General features: G+C 37.9%; 1 protein-coding gene across 1 annotated transcript in view; it reads right to left on the reverse strand.

Annotated features, from left to right (window-relative positions):
- CRPPA (CDP-L-ribitol pyrophosphorylase A) overlaps positions 1–23,386 on the reverse strand; it is a 300,837-nt gene that overhangs the window by 178,315 nt on the left and 99,136 nt on the right. Inside the window, exon 5 of the mRNA XM_035020668.1 lies at positions 19,936–19,981. Coding sequence (XP_034876559.1) covers positions 19,936–19,981 — 46 coding nt within the window. The remainder of the gene's footprint in view (positions 1–19,935; positions 19,982–23,386) is intronic.

A 23,386-nucleotide genomic window follows, 5' to 3' on the forward strand; every position in this document is an offset into this window, starting at 1 on the left:
CTGGCTAGCTTTTGTCTTATCAAGTCTTATTTAGCTGGTTGCTTAATAACTCACTGTGACCTTAGAAGTTTTTGAACATGACAGATTTACTTCCCTGTGTCTTAATTAGCATCTAATGACAAATAAAAGAAATTATAAAACTAAAGTGAACTTTACTTTCTCTAATCTTCACCCAAATATTTAACTTTCCAATTTACATTTTTTACAGGAAGATTCCAAGGAAACCAAACTGCTATTAAATCATATTGCAACCTTCCTGTTCTAACTAATTAAAGCTTGACGCAAATGTTCTTACAGATTCACGTAAGATACAGTCACAGTATTACTTTCAAAACCATGAAGAACAAAAACTATTATGTACAAAGAAGTTATGGTATTAATGTGAAAATGTGGAAAATGAAGAATCACAGTCAAAAGCCAGATACATCAAAAATTACAGTTTCTATGTAAATCTTAGCTGTCACACTGCATTGTCCAAAAAGCATGTTTAATGACATAAATGGTGCCATCACTGGGTATTTAACAAGAAAAACCTGATGAAGATATACCACAGATGCAGAACATTGTCCAGTTACAGATGGAGAAAACCTGATTTAAAGTTTCTCATTCTTTCAATCTGATTAAAAAGATTAAAAATATATTGCACTTAAACTACCATGATATTAAGTATAAATATTAAAGGATTACAAAAATATTAAGGCATTAGTTTCTTCATATGCATAAAACACATACTATCACAATGAATCTTCCTCATTCTCACTAGTACTGAATCAATCTTTTTTTTTTTTTTTAAGATTTTATTTATTTATTTGACAGAGAGAGAGACAGTGAGAGAGGGAACACAAGCAGGGGGCGTGGGAGAGGGAGAAGCAGGCTTCCCGCGAACTGGGAGCCTGATGCGGGGCTTGATCCCAGGACCCTGGGATCATGACCTGAGCCGAAGGCAGCCACTTAACCGACTGAGCCACCCAGGTGCCCCCGAATCAATCTTATTCACATGTGATTTTATTTTATTCCTTTCAGTCAGAGCCAATTTACAAGTATATTCAGCTACTTTCAATGTATAAGCACAAAATGATTCAAATGCTTGCCTACTGGTTTGATTTTCTAAAACACTGTATGAAACAAACAAAAAAAAGCAGCCATATGGGGATTTGTAGCTTACCTGTTCAAAATGCTTAACAATAAAAGAATTGCCTTTTTATCAGTCATGTTGAAAAAATGTTTCAACATTTTTCAACTCAGAATAAATTCTAAGTTTCTGAATCAATAGATGTTGTATTTGAGAAATCAAAGTCAATTAATTTAACAAATGGAAAACATTACATAATGACTGTGAAAACATGAATTTTTATGTGAACATTAACTATTTTCAACTACTATTAACTAAAGTCATTTAAAAATTATTTTGTTTTCACTCTTTTATTTTTCCATGTTTACATAAACCATCATATGATAAGAGGCATCATGAGACTTTTTTATAGCATAAGCTTACTTGGGTTTGTACAATTATAACCCAGAAAGCATAAAACACTTTTTTAAAACAGTCTTTAGCCACAAAATTAAATATATTAAAAGAATAGATGAAGGATGATCGTAGAAAATAAATGCAATCTCTTATTTTAAAATTCCATGGGGTTTTTTTCTATGAAAATTTTAGAATACTGCTTCTTTTGCCAAGATAGGGTCTGTCAGCATATTAAGTTTTGGTTGGGACTGTAGGTCATATGTAAATCTAGATAAAATATGCTACCAGTGGCATCTGTTAGTACTTAAATGGTTTGGGTACATCTGAGGAAGCAGAGGCAGCTTGGTGGGAGGGGTGGGCTCAACCAGCTTGTGTGTCCAAAGTAAAAAACTTCTTTGTTAAGTCGCTGTTTATAAACTTATCCTGTAACTTCATTGTCTTGTTGAGCTTATTAATCACGCTACTCTCTAGAAAAGTTTGTTTTAAACTTCACTCACAGAGGCCTATAAGGGTTAAAATAACAAAGAACAATGGCCAGATCCAACTCTTTACCTCAGAGAAAGTAGTAAAATGCTGATTTGAATCCCCATAGTAATTGGTTTGGAAAGCAAGAGGCACCAATTTTGTGACTTCTGGCAACCAGTAGAGCTTAAAGCCTGGAGTTTTAAAGGTCAGCCAATGTGGCTGGGATAGAGCCCTGAGGGCATTGAGCTGTTCTTAAGGAGAAGGCAAACCAACAATCCGTGGATAGACCGCTTATAAATAGCAATGTGAAGAGCACTTGGAGTACACAGTAGGGAGGTTATGTGCTCATCTCAGAGCACTTCCCAGAGAGGCAGTGTTCAGTGACAGGCCCCTCCAGAAACAAAGGAACTAGCAGGCACCATCTCCCTCTCCCATTCCTCAGCACAAGCATAGGGCCACCTGCAGGAACTAGCACAGCATCTACACCTAACTTGCTTACACCAAGCCCTAACTCCCCTGTGCTCCAGTGGAACTACTCTTCCCAGTCTTACTTGCCTCAATCCCAGCACAGTGGGCCCCCTCCCCCAGAAGGCCAGCCTAATCCCTGCTCAGACCGCATCTCCCAAATCAGTGAGGTTCCAGCACTGGTGGTGACAGGTCTCATCACAAGCAGACCAGAGCACACCTACTTAAAACACACCACATTCAGGCCAGGGACCAAACCCTACCCATAGCAGACAAAGAGAGCCTCTACAGACAACTGGAATGGAGGATAAAGCAGCCAGGAAAAAAGAGCCAAGTGCACATAGCATACATTGGAGACACTCCTAGAAACACCAAGCCCTGGGGAACAGGAAACACTGAACAGAAGGGCACTACAGGACTTCTTCTTCCTAAGGTCATTATCCTCAAGAACAGGAGATGTAGCTGATTTTCCTAAAATAGAGAAACAGGCAAAGAGACTTAGACAAAATGAGAAGACAGAAATATTTATTCCAAATGAAAGAACAAAGTAAGGCCATGGCCAGAGATCCAAGTGAAACAGATATGTCACACACCTGATGAAGTATTTAAAGCAAGGATCATAAGGATTCTCACTAGACTTGAGAAAAACAGTGGAAAACATAAGTGAGACCCTTAAAGAGATAAAGAATAACATAGCAGAGATAAAGGACTCAATACATGAAAGGAACAAATTAATGAACTAGAAGACAGAGAAATGGAAAGTAATCAAGCTGAACAAAATAGAATGAAAAGAATTATACAACATGAGAATAGACTTATGGAACTCAGTGACTCCAATAACCATAGTAACATCTGTATTACCATAGTCCAAGAAGAAAAGGAGAATGGGGGCAGAATAATTATTTGAAGAAATAATAGCTGAAAACTTCCTTAATCTGGGGAAGGTAACAGATATCCAGAGGCAGGACGTACAGATAACTGCCAACAAAATCAACAAAAGCAGATCCACACCAAGACATATTGTAATTAAATTGGCACAATATAATGATAAAGAAAATATTTAAAAGCAGCAAGACAAAAGACAATAACATACAAGGGAAAAGCCATAAGGCTACCACGGAATTTTTCAGCAGAAACTTTCCAAGCCAGAAGGGTGTAGCATGATATATTCAAAATGCAGAATGGGAAAAATCTGCACCCAAGAATACTCTATCCAGCAAGGCTATCATTCAGAAGAAAAATAAAAAGTTTCCCAGACAAAACACAATTAAATGAGCTCATGATCACTAAACCATTCCTGTAAGAAATATTAAAGGGAACTCTTTGAAGGGAAGGAGAAACCAGAAGTAACAGTATGAAGGTAGGAGACACAAAAGCAGTAAAAATGAGTATATCTGTAAAAAAAACTCAGACAAGAAATTCACAAAATAAAAGGATGTAAAATATGACAACGTGTACCTAAAACATGGGGAAGAAAGGAGTAAAGAATGGTTTCAAACTTAAGCAACCACCAACTTAACATGGACTACTATATGCAGGACAGATTATATACAAATCTAATGGTAACCATATATCAAAAACTACTAATAAATATGCAAAGAATATAGAGAAAGAAATCCAAATAGATCATTAAAGAAAATAAACATACCATGAAAGAAAGACAAGGAAGAATCACAGAAAATCCTTAAGAACAACCACAAAACACAAGTAATAAAATGGAAATGAATACATATCTATCAATAATTACTTTGAATGTAAATGGACTAAATGCTCCAATCAAAAGACACAAAGATGGATTAAAATAACAAGACCCATGGATATGCTACCTACAAGAGACTCACGTTAGACCTAAAATGATACAACACTGTATCAGACAGAAGAGACTTTAAAATGAAGACTATTACAACAGACAGAGAAGGATACCATCTAACAATAAAGGAAACAATCCAACAAGAGGATCTAACAATTGTAAATATTTATGCACCCAACAAAGGAGCACCCAAATAATAAAACAGTTAATAATAACAAACATAAAGGAACAAATCAATAATAATACAATAATACTAGGGGACTTTAACACCTCATTGACATCCATGGACAGATCATCCAAACAGAAAACCAACAAGTAAACAATGGCTTTGAATGACACACTGAACAGATGGATTTAATACATATATATTCAGAACACTGCATCCTAAAACAGCAGAATACACATTCAAGTGCACATGGAACATTTTCCAGACTAGATCACATATTAGGCCACAAAACAAGTCTCCACAAATTCAAGACGACTGAAGTCACACCATGCGTCTTTTCTGAACACAACATAGGAAACTAGAAGTTAACCACAAGAAAAAAATCTGGAAAGACCACCAATACATGAAGGTTAAATAACAAGCTACTAAACAATGAATGGGTCAACCAGGAAATAAAAGAAGAAATTAAAAAGAACATGGCAACAAATGAAAATGAAAACACAATGGTCCAAATCCTTGGGGATGCAGGAGAAACAGTTCTAAGAGAGAAGTATATAGCATTACAGGCCTATCTCAAGAAGCAAGAACAATCTCAAAAAGCCTAACCTTCCACCTAAAGAACCTAGGAAAAAAAGAACAAACAAAACCTAAAACCAGCAAAGGAAGGAAATAATAAAGTTTAGAGCAAAAATAAATGATATAGAAACTAAAACATAAAAAAAGAACAGATCAATAAAGCCAAGAGCTGTTTCTTAGGGAAAAAATCAGTAAAATTGGTAATTCTCTAGCCAGACTTACCAAAAAAAAAAAAAAAAAAAAAAAAGACGACTCAAATAATGTCACAAATGAGCAGAAAAATAATAACACAGAAATATGAACAATTACAAGAGAATATTATGAAAATCTATATGCCAACAAAATGGACAACCAGGAAGAAATGGATAAATTCCTAGAAACATATAAACTACCAAAACTGAAAAAGAAATAGCAAATTTGAACAGACTGATAACCAGCAAAGAAATTCAATCAGTACTAAAAAAACTCCCAACAAACAAAAGTCCAGGACCAGATGGCTTCACAAATTCTACCAAACATTTAAAGATTTAATACCTATTCTTCTCAAACTATTCAAATAGAAAAGGAAAACTTTTTAATTCAGTCTATGAGGCCAGCATTATCTTGATACCAAACCAGATAAAGAAACCACTAAAAAAAGAAGTATGGGGGGGAAAGATGGCGGAGTAGGGGACCCTATTTCAACTGGTCCCCGGAATTGAGCTGGATATCTACCAGACCACTCTGAGCACCCACGAAACCAGCCTGAGATGGAAGAAGATCTGGATCTCTACAAACAGAATATTGCAGGCAGTTGGTTTTGAGGTACGAAGCGGAGAGCCCTGACTCTGCGAGCAGATATCGGAGGATAAACGGCTACAGGAGGGAGCCTGGCCATGGGGATCCTACACCGCCGGTGAGTGACAGCCTCGCGCGCTGCAGACGGAGCACAGACTCGCAGACTGGTACTGTCAGGAAAGGACTTTAGGGCAGCCCCTGGGGTGGAAAACCAGACCAGCGGGGTCGCACGCACGCAAACCACAGCCCCCCTGGACAGAAACCGGAGCGACGGTCACGCAGACGCGAACTGCAGCCTCTGAGACGGAAACCCAGTGCGCCATGTCCCACCGGTGAACTGCAACCCCCGGGGGGGAATCCCCAAGCGGCGGAGTCGTGCGCGCGCACGAACTGGGAGCGCCTGGTGGTTTTAGAAGCCACAAAGGGCAGAGACGTGCCCCGACCTGGAGGCAGGACCGGGAGCGCTGCGGAGGGGCGCACAACCCAGGACGCTGCAGTTTATAGCAGCACGGAAAGAAATGGAGACAGTGTGGCCTGGAGAGCTCACTGAAGAACAGACTGAGGTCTCTCTGCTCTGAGGCAGAGGGTTGGAAACGGTCTCTTCTGCTCTGACTCGCGGAAGAGACGCGAAAGTCGAAAGTCGCCAGGGAAAGGTGCCAGAGAACAAAAGCCCCAAAGACTGATTCCCGCTGAGCCCATCTCCCGCCACAGGGGCGCAGGGCAACTCCGCCCAAACAGGGTTGCCTCAGTAACAGCACGTCAGGCCCCTCCCACAGAAGACAGGCTGCGAAAACAAGAGGCCAGCAACCCTAAGGTCCCAAGAAAACAGGTGCATCTTGCTTGGGTTCTGGTCAATAATTTCGACTCTATACATTCCCTCAAACACCCATCAACAGAATGACTAGGAGGAGGAGCCCCCAAAACAGAAAAGACTCAGAGGTTATGACTTATGCTGCAGATTTACAAATGGATGCAGATATAACCAAGATGTCGGAGATGGAATTCAGGCTAGCAATTGTGAAGACAATGGCTAGAATGGAGAAATCAATTAATGGCAACATAGAGTCTCTAAGGGCAGAAATGAAAGGTGAATTGGCAGAACTTAAAAATGCTATCAATGAGATCCAATCCAATCTAGATAATCTAACAGCTAGGGTAACTGAGACAGAAGAGAGAATAAGCGATCTGGAAGACAGTATAATAGATAAAAAGGGAGAAGAGGAGGCCAGGGAAAAACAACTCAGAATCCATGAAAATAGAATCAGAGAAATAAGTGACACCATGAAGCGTTCCAATGTCAGAATAATTGGAATCCCGGAGGGAGTGGAGAGAGAGAGAGAGGGCTAGAAGATGTATTTGAGCAAATCGTAGCTGAGAACTTCCCTAATCTGGGGAATGAAACAAACATTCGAGTCCTAGAGGCAGAGAGGACCCCTCCTAAGATCAAGGAAAACAGGCCAACACCCCGGCAGGTAATAGTAAAACTTGCAAATCTTAGAACCAAGGAAACCATCTTAAGGGCAGTCAGGGGGAAGAGATTCCTACGTACAGAGGAAGGAACATCAGAATAACGTCCGACCTATCCAGAGAGACCTGGCAAGCCAGAAAGGCCTGGCAAGACATATTCAGGGTACTAAATGAGAAGAACATGCAGCCAAGAATACTTTATCCGGCAAGGCTTTCATTTAGAATGGATGGAGAGATGCAGAGCTTGCACGACCAGCAGAAGTTGAAAGAATATGTGACCACTAAGCCGGCCCTGCAAGAAATATTAAGGGGGGTTCTATAAAAGGAGAAAGACCCCAAGAGGGATATACAACAGAAATTTACAGGGACAATCTATAAAAACAACATCTTCACAGGCAACATGATGACAATTAATTCATATCTTTCAATAATCACTCTCAACGTGAATGGCCTAAACGCTCCCATACAACGGCACAGGGTTGCAGATTGGATAAAAAGACAGGACCCATCCATATGCTGTCTACAAGAGACTCATTTTGAACCTAAAGATACATCCAGACTGAAAGTGAAGGGATGGAGATCTATCTTCCATGCCAGCGGACCTCAAAAGAAAGCTGGTGTAGCAATTCTTATATCAAACAAATTAGATTTTAAACTAAAGTCTGTAATAAGAGACACAGAAGGACACTATATCATTCTTAAAGGGTCTATCCAACAAGAAGATCTAACAATTGTAAATATCTATGCCCCAACATGGGAGCAGCCATCTACATAAGCCAACTGTTAACCAAAATAAAGAGTCATATTGATAAGAATACATTAATTGTAGGAGACCTCAATACTCCACTCTCAGCAATGGACAGATCATCTAAGCAGAAAATCAACAAGGAAACAAGAGCTTTGAATGATACATTGGACCAGATGGGCCTCATAAATATTTACAGAACATTCCACCCTAAAACAACAGGATACTCATTCTTCTCGAGCGCACATGGAACTTTTCCAGAATAGACCATATACTGGGTCACAAATCAGGTCTCAACCGATACCAAAAGATTGAGATTATTCCCTGCATATTCTCAGACCACAATGCTCTAAAACTGGAACTCAATCACAAGAAAAAATTTGGCAGAAATTGAAACACTTGGAAGCTAAAGACCACTCTGCTCAAGAATGTTTGGGTCAACCAGGAAATCAAAGAAGAACTTAAACAATTCATGGAAATCAATGAGAACGAAAACACATCGGTCCAAAACCTATGGGATACTGCAAAGGCGGTCCTAAGGGGGAAATACATAGCCATCCAAGCCTCACTCAAAAAAATAGAAAAATCCTGAATTACCAACTAACTCTACACCTTAAAGAACTAGAGAAAAAGCAACAAACAACACCTAAGCCACGCATTAGAAGAGAAATAATTAAAATTAGAGCAGAAATCAATGAATTAGAAACCAGAAACACAGTAGATCAGATCAATGAAACTAGAAGTTGGTTCCTTGAAAGAATTAATAAGATTGATAAACCACTGGCCAGATTTATCCAAAAGAAGAGAGAAAGGACCCAAATTAATAAAATTATGAATGAAAGGGGAGAGATCACGACTAACACCAAGGAAATAGAAACAATTATTAGAAATTATTATCAACAACTATATGCCAATAAACTGAGCAATCTGGATGAAATGGAGGCCTTCCTGGAAACCTATAAGCTGCCAAGACTGAAACAGGAAGAAATTGACAACCTGAATAGGCCAATAACCAGTAACGACATTGAAGCAGTGATCAAAAACCTCCCAAAAAACAAAAGTCCAGGGCCTGATGGATTCCCTGGGGGAATTCTACCAAACATTCAAAGAAGAAATAATACCTATTCTACTGAAGCTCTTTCAAAAAATAGAAACAGAAGGAAAACTTCCAAACTCGTTCTATGAGGCCAGCATTACCTTAATCCCCAAACCAGGCAAAGACCCCATCAAAAAGGAGAATTTCAGACCGATATCTCTGATGAATATGGATTCCAAAATCCTCAACAAAATCCTAGCTAATAGGATCCAACAATACATTAAAAGGATCATCCACCACGACCAAGTGGGATTTATCCCCGGGATGCAAGGGTGGTTCAACATTCGCAAATCAATCAATGTGATAGAACACATTAATAAGAGGAGGGAGAAGAACCATATGGTCCTCTCAATTGATGCAGAAAAAGCATTTGACAAAATACAACATCCTTTCCTGATTAAAACTCTCCAGAGTATAGGGATAGAGGGAACATTCCTCAAGCTCATGAAATCCATCTATAAAAACCCCACAGCAAATACCATCCTCAATGGGGAAAAGCTGAGAGCATTTCCCTTAAGATCAGGAACACGTCAAGGGTGCCCACTCTCACCACTGTTGTTCAACATAGTACTAGAAGTCCTAGCAACAGCAATCAGACAACAAAAAGAAATAAAAGGTATTCAAATTGGCAAAGAAGAAGTCAAACTCTCTCTTTTCACAGATGACATGATACTTTATGTGGAAAACCCAAAGGACTCCACCCCCAAATTACTAGAACTCATCCAGCAATTCAGTAATGTGGCAGGATACAAAATCAATGCACAGAAATCAGTTGCTTTCTTATACACTAACAACGCAACTGTAGAAAGAGAAATTAAAGAAACGATTCCATTTACAATAGCACCGAAAACCATAAGATACCTCGGAATAAACCTAACCAAAGAGGTAAAGGATCTATACTCTAGGAACTACAAAACACTCATGAAAGAAATTGAAGAAGACACAAAAAGATGGAAAAATATTCCATGCTCATGGATTGGAAGAATAAACATTGTTAAAATGTCTATGCTACCCAGAGCAATCTATACCTTCAATGCCATCCCAATCAAAATTCCAATGACATTTTTCAAAGTGCTGGAACAAACAATCCTAAAATTTGTATGGAATCAGAAAAGACCCCAAATCGCCAAGGAGATGTTGAAAAAGAAAAACAAAGCTGGGGGTATCACGTTGCCCAATTTCAAGCTATATTACAAAGCAGTGATCACCAAGACAGCATGGTACTGGCACAAAAACAGACATACAGACCAAGGGAACAGAATAGAGAACCCAGATATGGACCCTCAACTCTATAGTCAAATAATCTTTGACAAAACAGGAAAAAACATGCAATGGAAAAAAGACAGTCTCTTCAATAAATGGTGCTGGGAAAATTGGACAGCCACATGCGGAAGAATGAAACTCAACCATTCTCTAATACCATTCACAAAGATAAACTCAAAGTGGATGAAAGACCTCAATGTGAGACAGGAATCCATCAAAATCCTAGAGGAGAACATAGGCAGTAACCTCTTTGACATCGCCCACAGCAACTTCTTTCAAGATACATCTCCAAAAGCTAGTGAAACAAAAGCAAAAATGAACTTTGGGACTTCATCAAGATAAAAAGCTTCTGCACAGCAAAGGAAACAGTCAACAAAACAAAGAGGCAACCCACAGAATGGGACAAGATATTTGCAAATGACACTACAGATAAAGGACTGGTATCCAAGATCTATAAAGAACTTCTCAAACTCAACACCCAAAAAACAAATAATCAAGTCAAAAAGTGGGGAGAAGATATGAAAAGACACTTCTCTGAAGAAGACATACAAATGGCTAACAGACACATGAAAAAATGTTCATCATCATTAGCCATCAGGGAAATGCAAATCAAAACCACATTGAGATACCACCTTACACCAGTTAGAATGGCAAAAATGGACAGGGAAAGAAACAACAAATGTTGGAGAGGTTGTGGAGAAAGGAGAACCCTCTTACACTGTTGGTGGGAATGCAAGTTGGTACAGCCACTTTGGAAAACAGTGTGGAGGTGCCTCAAAAAATTAAAAATAGAGCTACCCTATGACCCAGCAATTGCACTCCTGGGTATTTACCCCAAAGACACAGATGGAGTGAAAACAAGGGCCATATGCACCCCAATGTTCATAGCAGCAATGTCCGCAATAGCCAAACTGTGGAAAGAGCCAAGATGCCCTTCAACAGATGAATGGATAAAGAAGATGTGGTCCATATATACAATGGAATATTACTCAGCCATCAGAAAAGATGAATACCCAACCTTTACATCAACATGGATGGGACTGGAGGAGATTATGCTAAGTGAAATAAGTCAAGCAGAGAAAGTCAATTATCATATGGTTTCACTTATTTGTGGAACATAAGGAGTAACATGGAGGACATTAGGAGAAGGAAGGGAAAAATGGGGGGCGGGGAATTGGAGGGAGAGATGAACCATGACAGACTATAGACCTGAGAAACAAACTGAGGGTTCTAGAGGGGAGGGGAGAGGGGGGATTGGTTAGCCCGGTGATGGGTATTAAGGAGGGCACGTACTGCATGGAGCACTGGGTGTTATATGAAAACAATTGATCGTGGATCACTACATCAAAAACTAATGATGTAATGTATGGTGACTAACATAACATAATAAAATTTTTTAAAAAAAGAAAAAACAAAGAAGTATAGGCCAACATCCCTGATGAACACAGAAACAAAAAGTCTCAGCAAAATGCTAGCAAAGAATCCAGCAGTACATTAAAAAAAAAGTATTTGCCATGATCAAGTGGTATTTATTCCTGTGTTGCAAAGGTGGTTTCATAATCACAGATCAATTAATGTGATACATCACATCAATAGGAGAAAGGATTAGAACCCTATAATCATTTCAATAGATGCTGAAAAAGCATTTGACAAACTACAACATCCATTTATAATAAAAACCCTAAAAAAATAGGCTTAGAGGGAACATACCTCAACATAATAAAGCCATTTATGAAAAACCCACAGCCAATATCATTTTTTTTTAAGATTTATTTCTTTAGGGGCACCTGGGTGGCTCAGTCGTTAGCGTCTGCCTTCGGCTCAGGTCACGATCCCAGACTCCTGGGATCGAGCCCCACATGGGGCTCGTAGCTCAGCAGGAAGCCTGCTTCTCCTTCTCCCACTCCCCCTGCTTGTGTTCCCTCTCTCTGTGTCTCTCTCTCTGTAAACAGATAAATAAAATCTTTAAAAAAAAAAAAAAGATTGATTTATTTATTTGACACAAAGAGAGACAGAGAGAGCACAAGCCAGGAGAGCAGCCGAGGGAGAAAGAGAAGCAGGCTCTCTGCTGAGCAGGGAGCCCGATGCGAGGCTCAATCCCAGGACCTCAAGATCATGACCTGAGCCGAAGGCAGATGCTTAACCAACTGAGCCACCCAGGTGCCCTGCCAATATAATCCTTAGTGGTGAAAAACTGAGTTTTCCCCTAACATTGGGAATAAGACAGGGATGTCCACTCTCACCACTTTTATTCCACATAGTACCGGAAGTCTTAACCACAGCAACCAGACAAAAAAAAAGAAATAAAAGGAATCCAAATTCGTAAGGAAGAAGTAAAACTTAAACTATTTGCAGATGACATGGTACCATATATACAGAAATCCCTAAAAACTCCACAAAAAAACTGCCAGAACTGATAAATGCATTCAGTAAAATTACAGGATACAAAAGCAATGTGCAAAACTCTGCTGCATTTCTATACACCAATAATGAAGCAGCACAAAGAGAATTTTTTTAAAGGCAATTTAGAATTCCACCCCAAATAATAAGATATCTAGGAATAAACCTAACCAAAGAGGGGAAAGATCTGTACTCTGAAAACTGTAAAACACTGATAAAAGAAATTCAAGATGACACAAACAAATGGAATGGCATTCCATGTTCATGGGTTGGAAGAGCAAATACTGTTAAAATGTCTATGTTACCCAAGGCAATCTACATATTTAATGCAATTCCTATCAAAATACCAACAGCAGTTTTCACAGAGCTGGAACAAACAATCCTAAAATGTGTATGGAACCACAAAAGACCCCAAATAGACAAAGCAATCTTGAAAAAGAAAAGCAAAGATGGAAGGATCACAATTCCAACTTCAAGTTGTAGTCATCAAAGCCGTATGGTAGTGGCACAAAAAAGAGACACATACAACAAGAGAACAGAAAACCCAGAAATAAACCCATGATTACATGGTCAATTAATCTTCAACAAAGCAGGAAAGAATATCCAATGAGGAAAAGACAGTCTCTTCAACAAATCATGTTGGGAAAACTGGAAAGCAACATGCAAAAGAATGAAACCTGACCACTTTCTTACACCATACACAAAAATAAATTCAAAATGGATCACAGACATAAATGTGAGACCTGAAACCATAAAAATCCTAGAAGAAAACAAAGGCACTAACTTCTTTGACACTGGCTGTAGCAACATTTTTCTGGGCATATTCTCCTGAGGCAGGGGAAACAAAAGCAAAAATAAACTATTGGGACTTAAGATAAAAAGCTTCTGCACAGCAAAGAAAAAATTCAACCAAATTAAAAGTCAACCTAAAGAATAGAAGAAGAAATTTTCAAATGACATATCTGATAAATAGTATGCAATATATATAAAGAACTTATAAAAAATAAATAACCCAATTAAAAAATGGGCAAAAGACATGAACATACAGTTCTCCAAAAGAGACATCCAGATAGCCAGCCAATAGACACATGAAAAGATGCTCAATATCGCTCATCATTAGGAAAATGCAAATCAAAGCCACAATGAGGTATCACCTCACATCTGTCAGAATGGCTAAAATCAACAACACAAGAAACAACAAGTTTTGGCGAGGATATGGAGAAAGGGGAACCCGTCTTGCCCTGTTGGTGGGAATGCAAACTGGTTCAGCCACACTGGAAAACAGTATGGAGGTTCTTAAAAAGTTAAAAATCAAACTACCCTATGATTCAACAATGGCGCTACTGGGTATTTATGCAAAGAGTCCAAAAACATTAATCCAAAAAGATACGTGCACACCTATGTTTACAGCAGTATTAACTACAATAGGCAAACTATGGGAAAAGCCCAAGTGTCCATCCATTGATGAATGAATAAAGATGTAGTGTATATATACAATAGAATGTTACTTAGCTGTAAAAAGAATGAAATCTTGCCATTTGCAAGGACGTGGATGGAGCTAGACAGTATAATGCTAATTGAAATAAGACAGAAAAAGACAAATACCATATGATTTCACTCATATGTGGAATTTAAGAACCAAAACAAATGAACAAAGGCAAAAAGTTTGAGATAAACCAAGAAACAGACTTTTAATTATAGAGAACCGTGGTTACTAGCAGGGAGGGGGATGGAGGAATAGGTGAAACAAGTGATAAGGATTAAGGAGCACACTTGTGATGAGCACCAGATGATATATGGAAGTGCTGAATCCCTCTATTGTACACCTGAAACTAACATTACACTGTAAGTTAAATGGAATTTGAAACTTAAAAAAAAAATGCTTTGTTTTACCTCATAGTTAATTTGCGATTAACTGTACCTTTTCCAATGCAGACAACTGTGTGAATATAAGACTACTTTATATACACGTTTCCTATTATCAAATGCTTCACTATAGATGGAAATCCATATAAATATACTGATGCTAAAATAAATTCAGCTTCAAAATAAGACTTATCTAAAAACACGAAAAGAGGGGCACCTGGGTGGCTCAGATGGTTAAGCATCTGCCTTCGGCTCAGGTCATGATCCCAGGGTCCTGGGATTGGGTCCCACATCAGGCTCCCTGCTCCTTGCGGAGCCTGCTTCTCCTTCTGCCTCTCTCACTCTCTCTCTGTCTCTCATAAATAAATAAATAAATAAAATCTTTAAAAAAATAAAAAATAAAAACACGAAAAGAGAAGTCAGATTTTGACACTTGCTGGATACCACAACTTGGAGACTTTAGTCAAAAGCGTGCCTAAAGTTAGTTACATCAAAATTCCCATACTAAACAAAAGATACGGACTTGAACGAACATTAAGATTCATCAAACATACATGCCGTTCCAGTGACAAGTAAAGTTGCGAGAACAAAAGGCACATGCAAGACATTTATCAAGGAAATGCTTTGTAGAGTCTTAAAATATCGAAACAAGAAAATACTTTCATGAGAATAAAATTTGTTGACCAGCACTACTTGGCATTCAAGTGAAAAAGCAACTCAGAAAGGACCACTTACAGAATACGAAGCACTCAGATCACAGGATGAAAAAAAGCTTTATCCTGGTAAAGGAAAAACTGCTATGGCTGGATAAGCCTTCAACTACCAGAATTAACAAAGAAGAAAACTAAACAGTAGCCAACCCATCATTCTGAATCTATGATTTTGAGTTTTAATTGTTGCTCATTCTCTGGGCATGTCCAGAAATCTGCGAGGTCAGTTATGTTTCTCCCACACTCTCTAGAAGCTTATACCATGTGTTTAGCACAGCACCGTAAGAGAATACATCCGGTCACAACTGTGTGCTCACTCTTCAGCAGGCCAGATGGAGAGAGAGTTTTAAGCCAACAGAATCAGAGCTGGGTAGGCTGAACTTCACCAACCATTGGCTATACTGACTAGAAGAGCACTAATGAGTCTAGCACCCAGTACAGCAGTCAGCTTGAGTAGCTTATGACTCAGAGGTGCCAAGCGGCCATGTCCCAGAGTGAAGTCAGCCTTCAAGACAAGAGAGACCTAGGTTTAAATTGTGCATCTTGTTCTTACTGTAGGACCAAGAGAAAAGTAATGAATCTAAACCACAGTTTACCCATCTTCAAAATGAGAGTTGTATTATGTCTGTTACAACATTATAGTAAAAAGATGAGGGTAACCTATTTAAAACAACTGGCATATCAGGGAAATTCAAATCAAAACCACATTGAGATACCACCTTATACCAGTTAGAATGGCAAAAATGGACAGGGAAAGAAACAACAAATGTTGGAGAGGTTGTGGAGAAAGGGGAACCCTCTTACACTGTTGGTGGGAATGCAAGTTGGTATAGCCACTTTGGAAAACAGTGTGGAGGTGCCTCAAAAAATTAAAAATAGAGCTACCCTATGACCCAGCAATTGCACTCCTGGGTATTTACCCCAAAGACACAGATGGAGTGAAAAGGAGGGCCATATGCACCCCAATGTTCATAGCAGCAATGTCCGCAATAGCCAAACTGTGGAAAGAGCCAAGATGCCCTTCAACAGATGAATGGATAAAGAAGATGTGGTCCATATATACAATGGGATATTACTCAGCCATCAGAAAGGATGAATACCCAACTTTTACATCAACATGGATGGGACTGGAGGAGATTATGCTAAGTGAAATAAGTCAAGCAGAGAAAGTCAATTATCATATGGTTTCACTTATTTGTGGAACATAAGGAATAGCATGGAGGACATTAGGACAAGGAAGGGAAAAATGAAGGGGGGGAGAATCGGAGGGGGAGATGAACATGAGAGACTATGGACTCTGAGAAACAAACTGAGGGTTCTAGAGGGGAGGGGGTGGGGGGATGGGCTAGCCTGGTGATGGGTATTAGCATGGAGCGCTGGGTGTTATACGAAAACAATGGATCGTGGAACACTACATCAAAAACTAATGATGTATTGTATGGTGACTAACATAAAATAATAAAATTAAAACAAAAATAATTGTCTGAACTAAAAAAAAAAAAATTTAAATAAATAAAACAACTGGCATGAATGCCATGTGCTCCCAATCCTGGCTTTAAACTTTGACAAAAGTATATATACCCAATTTTATATCATCTCTGAGAAAAAAGTTTATATAGTATAAGAATAGGTACATTGGGTCACAATATGAGTCTCTTAGGAGGAGGTAAAGTGGTGTCGTGAGAGAAAAGAGCCACCTCTCCCCATAATGTAAATTTTTTTCAACTCTAAGGAAAAAAATGTAGCTGTACCCTACAACACACAACTACATTCCATTAAACTCAATGTTAGATACTACAAAAAATAAAAACAAAAGAAAGAGCAAGACGACATCCTCTCAAGTTCACTGAATCAATCTAAAAGAGGTTCACACCAAGTATTGGGCAACGTTGAAATCCAAATAGAAAATTTAATAATTGTTTTCATATATAAATTTGGTGGTAAAATCAGACCTGAACTTGGACTTGAGGTTCTACAGTCTTTATTCCTGTACTGAATGTAAACATTCATGCATTATAATTTTCATTATGTTGCAAGGTCCTTAATCCCACTGGTGATGTGACTTAATATGTTATGTACTGCATTAACTTCTGAAAATATAAATATTCTGAATTTCAAAACATATATAGGTCAAGGATTTCAGAGAAGGCAATCTAAACAATCTCTGCTTAAGGAAAAAAAGAGGTAATAGCTGTAAAAAGAGGTAACTACCAAAGACAGAAACTTGTAGTTAAGAATTTATTTTCTATCCTTCTTAAATCAGTAATTGCTTAGAATCCTTGATGATCCAATAATATGGACACGGTGACATGACCTACATCATTAAGTTCTTGGAGAAGCACGAGATGATACATATAACACAATGTCTGACACAAAGTCAGTACCCAATAAATACTGTGTTACAGTAGTGCCTAGAAAAATACTTTGAACATTTACTAGGAACAGGCAAACTGGTAAATACCTAGCTCAGACAATCTGCTATATATATTTTATTTTGTAATTTAATTTTTAAAAAATCCAAGGGTGTTCATTTGCCTATGCCTAGTGTTGTTTCTATCAGGCCTCAGAGATAGCATTAGTGCACATCACAGAGGCAGGTAGCAATCCCAGGTAAGCAAAGAAGCATTTGGAGCTGATAAAGTACAGTAAGAGTCCTTAATGCAATAAAAATATTATCTAAAAAGAAAGGAGCTGTGAAATACTGAAGAGCAGCCTAGAGAATGTTTCCAAAATTTAACGTACAAACTCATCAGCCAGAGTTTGCATATTCAGCCAGAAAATGCATATTCTGATTTAATGTGGTGGGGCCACACATCCTGCATTCAGGTTCTCAGGTAATCACCATGCTGTTTATCTAGAGGCCCACATTGAGAGTGGGAAGGCCCCAGAGGAGTGGCCCTCCAAGTATATGATCAACATCACAATCTCCTGGAAAGTTATTAGAAATGCAAACCCTAGAGCATAAGGAAATTTTTGGAGATGACTGATCAGCCATTTATATCCAGTCAGATTACTTTCCCTGATAACAAAAGAATACTTTTTAAATGCTTAAAAATAAAAATAGCACACTAAAACATGTTACAGAAGAAAAACAGTTCCTCTCTGTATACAATTTCCAAAACTATAGTCATTACAAGTACAGTTAAAATGCAGGCTTTTACTTTATAAGAAGCCTGCTCTTATAAATTGTAGGCAAATATAATGTGCGCAATTCTCAGTAGGAGCCCTTACCAACTACTCACAAAATAGGTCTTGTCCATTGTACCTAGGTAACAAAGGTATGACTGTGTATGGAAACCAGACTAGTTTTCTATTTCCTTCTGCTGAGGACGTAACCAACCACATCATGGTTTAGCCAACTTCTCCACAGTCATGTTTACACAATGCCTGGCTGATGTGTAAACACATGCCAACATTTTGATTTATGGCTATAGATCATCTGTTTACATGCACGGATACACAAATGTATAAATTATGGTACATTAATGGTTTGCAACACAATATTCTTGAAGGACAAAAACCTTGAGGATAGACTACAAATATACAATGTCATGACCAGAGAAAAGATTCGTTTTGTGAATGTGAAGCCAATTGATTATTCAAACTTTGGGGGAAAACCTATTTAACAAATTGATGCATTCAGAGTTCAGACTCAACATTTTCTTCAACTTCCAAGTCTGAATTCCAAGTTCACCTCTCAGTCAAAACCTGAGCACACAGATCTACCCTTCATCTATTTCAAAGGTGTCAGTAACAGATTGTGAAGCCCCATACTTGGTTCAGGATCGACGCTGTAATTTTTGCCAGGATCACAAGTTTTAACAGTGTTTCTGATATCACATCAATGGGGACGGAGGGAGGGAGGGACCAGTGTTTCTGGCATCTAGTGAATATAGTCCAGGCACACTGCTCAACAACGTACAATGGACAAAACAGTCTCTGCAACAAAGAATTACCTGGACTAAAATACCAAGGGTGCTGAGGTTCAGAAACCCTGATTGAAATGAGGGAGGCTGCAAAAATAGGCAATCAATGTCCCCTGTGCATCATCATTACATTCCTAGTACAGTGTTAAGCACAATGACAAATATTTGTTGATTATTACATAAACTACCTCTGTGTAGCTGTGAGGCCTAAAGATGGAAAACAATGATAAAGGGGTTATCACACATGCAGTATCTAAACTACAAAACAAAATTGCAATCATTGTCAAGATTGAAAAGGAATTTAACACATCATCTAGTCTTATTTCTATATATGGGGGAAAAATACCTTCATATGAAAGATGCTATATCATGTACTGATATGGCAGTGTTATGGGGGTGGGGGGTGGGTGACAAGGCCTCTTAGTAAAAATAAGTATCTTAAGTTTATTAAAATCGGTTTTTACTTCTAATAGTGTCAGTGTCCCATACTTTTCATAAATTATTTCCTTTGTAAAAATTAAAACCAATGTGACATAAGTAATAAGTGACATTTCACAAGCAGCAAACACAAAATGTAATTATTTTAAAAAAAAAAAAAAAACACAAATCACAGACCTCTGTGGCCTGCAGACATTTATACTTCTGAGAATTCTGGGATTTAAAATGTCATGAGAAATTCTGAACTGGCTTACATTTTTGAAACACAGGAACTGACAGTCACAAGGCCAAACATACCCTTAATAATCGATTCCGCTGCATACAGATCTCGTTTGTAGGTCACCTAAAGGACAAACAAACCTCATTAGACTTAACAGAGTAGGAAGGAATGTGAGAGCAATAAAATTATGCCCCAAAGGAAATGACTTATTTTGGAGAAACTATAAACACATAGTACTGACAATTTCTAAATTATAACAACATTAGCAAGTTCAGATACATTTTATTTCTGCAAATTGCTGAATACTGGTTTTGGGATCTGTAAATTGAGATATTATGTGGCCGTGGTTATCAAACTCTTATTAATATAAGTATTATTTCACAGATAATGTGGTAGTGTTTAAATAAAAGTACTGGTACTACTGGTTATTACTGTTTAATAGTAAAGTTTTATGTTATAAGGAAGGAAAAGTATGTGTAACAAAAATCATAAAATAATTCTCAAAGGTTAATGCACATCAAGAGGGACTTCCTTCTCAATTGAAGGAAGTAGATATCTTTATGTAGATAAGGTTCACCTTTCAAGTTTTTTATTAATACATGGATCCGACAGGGACTAGAGGATACCTTCATGTACATAAGAACAATCATTATCTTTCATGAAGATCATGCATCCTCCTTCTAATTGTAACCTGACATAGTCCTAGGGCAGATATTTCCCACAACATATCCTGTGAGCTCAAGTACAGAATATGTCAGGTGTTTGGCAATGCAGAATCAGTTCTTATGTCAGAACTTAACCTAAAAAATAATGCATTGTATTAATAAGTACTATAAGTTTAGGAGCTGGTTCATCATTAAAGTGCCAAGATGATTATGATGAAAGTGGTCTAAAAACCCACTTTGAAAAGTACTTACCAAGTGAGTACATTTCTGTGCCTATAATTCATATTTTTTCCCCTTCAGACTATCTCATAACTAGACTTATACAAAAACTTTGTTTGGCTCAAGTTGCTCAGGGCACTTCTACCCAAAATTAGATTCCCCTGCTATGCCTTTACCCTGGCTGGTACAAAACATCACCCTACAATCGACAATTCAAGTAATACCTAACATGTAAGACAGACAGAAAATTGGGGTGCCTGGGTGGCTCAGTCAGTTAAGCATCTGACTCTTGGTTTTGGCTCAGGTCATGATATCAGGGTCATGAGATCAAGCTGCCCCCTACGCCCCCATTGGGCTCTGCCCTCAGGGCAGAGTCTGCTTGAGACTCTCTCTCTCGATCTCTCTCTCCCTCTGCCCCTCCCCACTCCCGTGCTCTAATAAATAAATCTTAAAAAAATAGATAGAAAATTGCTTGAGCCTTCAACTAAACTATTGAAGTCACGTATGACATTGTTATATGACTGACAAAACAAGTATATGCCAACCAAAACTAGTACTATAGTTACTGATCCACAGTGAAATTCCAGTATCTGGACAGAAAATAGAAAACAGACATTTAAAGGTCCATGCTATGTATTTCACCAAATTAAACAATATACTGATCTCATTCATTCATTCAAAACATATTTATGAAATAACTACTCTGTTCTAGGTCCTGTTCTAAGTTTTGGGGAGAGAGCAATGAAAAGAATAAGTAAAATTCCTTAACCTGTGGAAACAGTATTTTCGTAGAAAAATTTTCCTGTAAAAATTCCATCAAAGATTTTCTTCTCTTTGCTCAAAAACCCAAAGTTCCGAAATCAGGCTTCAATACTTGTAATTCAAATGAGAAAATAGTGTTTTTCTTTAATAATTTTCTGCTGTATAGGGTAAACTCAGAACTGAAATAGGAAGAGGCCTAATTACCGTTATTCATTTTGTATTCCTTTTGGCTTTGAGGAATGAAACTGCATTCAAAATCACAATAGAGCAACTGTGAAAGTAACTTCTACTTTCTTTGCCCAAAGATATCTTAATGATGAATTTTTTTAAGTTAAGGAAAAATTGGTCTCAACTCCTAAAATCCCTTTTCTAGCATTCCTGCAAGACTAAGCAGTTTTACATTGCAATCACTCTTGGTTAAGTTACCTATTAGAATCAACTAAAGGTCCTTTCTCCACTATTATGATTAACTGTATAATCAGGAAAGACTACTAAATTTCCTTTTGTCTACTTTTTCTTGTAGGTTGTGGATACCTACTACACACAGATTAAAGCTTTTTTTTATTGTTTACTAATATCTTCCACATAAAGCCTTATTTAATACTTCAACCCACTTCTCACCAAACCGATCTAAGAAAAATTAAGTACAAAATGTTTCTCACAAACTGGTAAAGTACTGCGTTTAAAAATAGCTTTATTTTTTTTCCTAATTGAAACAGTTAACGTACTTCAAAGGGAACAGTACTGGAAAATGTTGCAATTCTGAACTGATGAGTTACACTTTTTCTGTCAAACTTTTACAGTAATATGGGTTGCCCTTTCCTTATTTTTCTTAATTTTCAAAAGTTTATTAAATCAGTTTGAAGTTGATTTCCTTCTGTCAGTATGATCTGTAGTTTTCCTTGGACCTTGCACAATACATTATGAAAATTTGTTAACTTAAAAAAAAATTCAACCCTTTAGTGATGGAAGAGAGCCCTCCATCCTCTGACTCACTTATTTTCATATTGCTCAGTAGAGGCTCAGAAGCCACCTCAAGACAAATGCTCAGGGCCCCACATTTGCCCCTCACCTAGTTAAGCTCAATTTTTGTCTCTTTCTTTGTGCTTCTGTGTAATAGTTCATCTGAGTCAAGTGTGCAACTAAAAGAAAATAATATCCAATACAAGAGAAACCTGAAACTCAGAGCCAGACCGAGTTTTCTGACTCTGAGGCCAGGCCTCCCTCAGCTGCCTCAAGGTGGGTTCCACACACTATTACACCTACCTGTATCACTCTGTGTTGACAATATAGTAACAGACTTTTCAGAGCCTCCTTCAGTTGGCCACCATCTTACGTGAATCAGACAACACCTAGTCCCCATTTTTCCTATCTTTTAACTCGTAAGAAAATGAGTATATAGCTCCAATAATTAGAAGTCAGAAAATATTAAATTTTACAAAATATAGTATGTTTATTAGACACAAATTTAGATTTGGGGATGTATCTGTTTTATTTCCATTTCATCAATTAGGTCTATCTAGAAAATATCCCTTTCCTCTAGACTAGATGAAAATCTCTTAAAAGAAACAATGTTACCACACTGTATTTTTGAGATTTAAAGGAAGGGAGGTTATTTTGTTTTTGTTTTTTTTAAGATTTTATTTATTTGTCAGAGAGAGAGAGAGCATGCACAAGCAGGGGGAGTGACAGACAGAAGGAGAAGCAGGCTCCCCGCTGAGCAGGGAGCCCGATGCAGGACTTGATCCCAAGACTCAAAGGCAGACACTTAACTGACTTAGCCACCCAGGCATCCCTGTTTTTGTTTTTAAACAAAGATGCCATAACACGTGATCTGGAAAAAAAAAAAAAAAGTAGTTCCCATCAAAAGGATTCCTGAAAA

The sequence above is a fragment of the Mirounga leonina genome, unplaced genomic scaffold (genome assembly GCF_011800145.1).
Source record: "Mirounga leonina isolate KUSES-001 unplaced genomic scaffold, KU_Mleo_1.0 Mir_174, whole genome shotgun sequence".
NCBI classification, from domain to species: domain Eukaryota; kingdom Metazoa; phylum Chordata; class Mammalia; order Carnivora; family Phocidae; genus Mirounga; species Mirounga leonina.